Source organism: Cynoglossus semilaevis, chromosome Z (genome assembly GCF_000523025.1).
Source record: "Cynoglossus semilaevis isolate Cse_v1.0 chromosome Z, Cse_v1.0, whole genome shotgun sequence".
In the NCBI taxonomy this organism is placed as follows: Eukaryota; Metazoa; Chordata; class Actinopteri; order Pleuronectiformes; family Cynoglossidae; genus Cynoglossus; species Cynoglossus semilaevis.
Window position 1 is genome coordinate 21,264,845 of NC_024328.1, and position 1,407 is coordinate 21,266,251.

The following is a 1,407-nucleotide window of genomic DNA, read 5'->3' on the forward strand; positions in this document are numbered from 1 at the left end:
TGATTATTATGGTGATTGTTATGGTGATTATTATAATGATTGTTATGGTGATTATTGTAGTGATTGTTATGGTGATTATGGTAGTGGTTAATGTGGTGATTATTATGGTGATTGTTATGGTGATTATTGTAGTGGTTAATGTGGTGATTGTTATGGTGATTACTGTAGTGATTATTATGGTGATTGTTATCGTGATTACTGTAGTGATTATTGTAGTGGTTATTGTGGTGATTATTGTAGTGATTACTGTGGTGATTGTTATGGTGATTATTGTGGTGATTGTCATGTTGATTATCCTGGTTATTAACGTAGTCATTATCGTGGTGATTATTATGGTGATTGTTATGGTGATAATAGCAGTGATTGTTATGGTGATTATTGTATTGTTTATTGTGGTGTTTAATATATTGATTATTGGGGTGATTATTGTGGTGATTATTGTATTGATTATTGCGGTGATTATTATGGTATGGTGTCTGTAGCTGAAGAGCAGACTTTTTTCTCCTTTTTTTTTCATCAAACTGCGGTGATTTTCAGATCAGCGGTGATGGTAATCTTACCGTTTGGTCAGTGATGTTTTGAACTGACTCACCTCTGTCTGTGTTTCAGGGTTACTATGACAACCCCAAGGTCTGCGCCCTCTATGTCATGAAGGGAACATTAGAAGGTGAGTCCCTGATATATCGTGATATGTACCGTATCGTGATGCGTATCGTGATACCTATCGTATCGTGATGCGTATCATGATACCTATCGTATCGTGATGTGTATTGTGATACCTATAGTATCGCGATGCGTACCGTGATACCTATCGTATCGCGATGCGTACCGTGATACCTATCGTATCGCGATGCGTACCGTATCGTGATACCTATCGTATCGTGATGCGTACCGTATTGTGATGCGTATCGTTTCTCCAGATTCAACTCACGGCGAACCTCGTTTTTGTTTCGACAGATGTGCCAAAACTTCAACCTCACCCGGGTCTGGAGAAGCACGAGGAAGAGGAGGAAGAAGAGGAGGACAACGAAGGAGGCGAGGACAGCGGCAAGAAAAAAGTACCCCCAGGTTCTAAGTACAGGGTCCAGTCAGGCCCCCGAACACCGAACCCGTACGCCGCCGACAACAGCAGCCTCATGTTCCCCATCTTGGTGTCGTTCGGGGTCTTCATCCCCACGCTCTTCTGCCTCTGTCGACTGTGAGGCGGGACGCCGGCAGGGACACGTAACACAATAGCAACAACGAAAAAAAAGAAAAGAAAAAAAAAAAGAGAAAAGCACAGATTGTGAATCGGAAACTTTTGGAAGGTGACGACGAGAGAAAAGTGACAACTTCAAGGTAACGTCAACTCGGACCGGGAGACGCAGGATGTGGACGCAGGGCGTGGGCGCCGCTCTTTTTTTTTTT

At 42.7% G+C, this 1,407-nt stretch overlaps 1 protein-coding gene across 3 annotated transcripts in view; it reads left to right on the forward strand.

Annotated features, from left to right (window-relative positions):
• mlec (malectin) overlaps window positions 1-1,332 on the forward strand; it is a 4,861-nt gene extending 3,529 nt beyond the window's left edge. For all 3 annotated transcript variants that reach the window (XM_008336891.3, XM_008336892.3, XM_017043043.2), the window contains exons 5-6: window positions 610-667; window positions 958-1,332. In XM_008336891.3, coding sequence (XP_008335113.1) covers window positions 610-667; window positions 958-1,202 — 303 coding nt within the window. In that variant the 3' untranslated portion in view covers window positions 1,203-1,332. The remainder of the gene's footprint in view (window positions 1-609; window positions 668-957) is intronic.
• The last annotated feature ends 75 nt before the right edge of the window (window positions 1,333-1,407 follow it).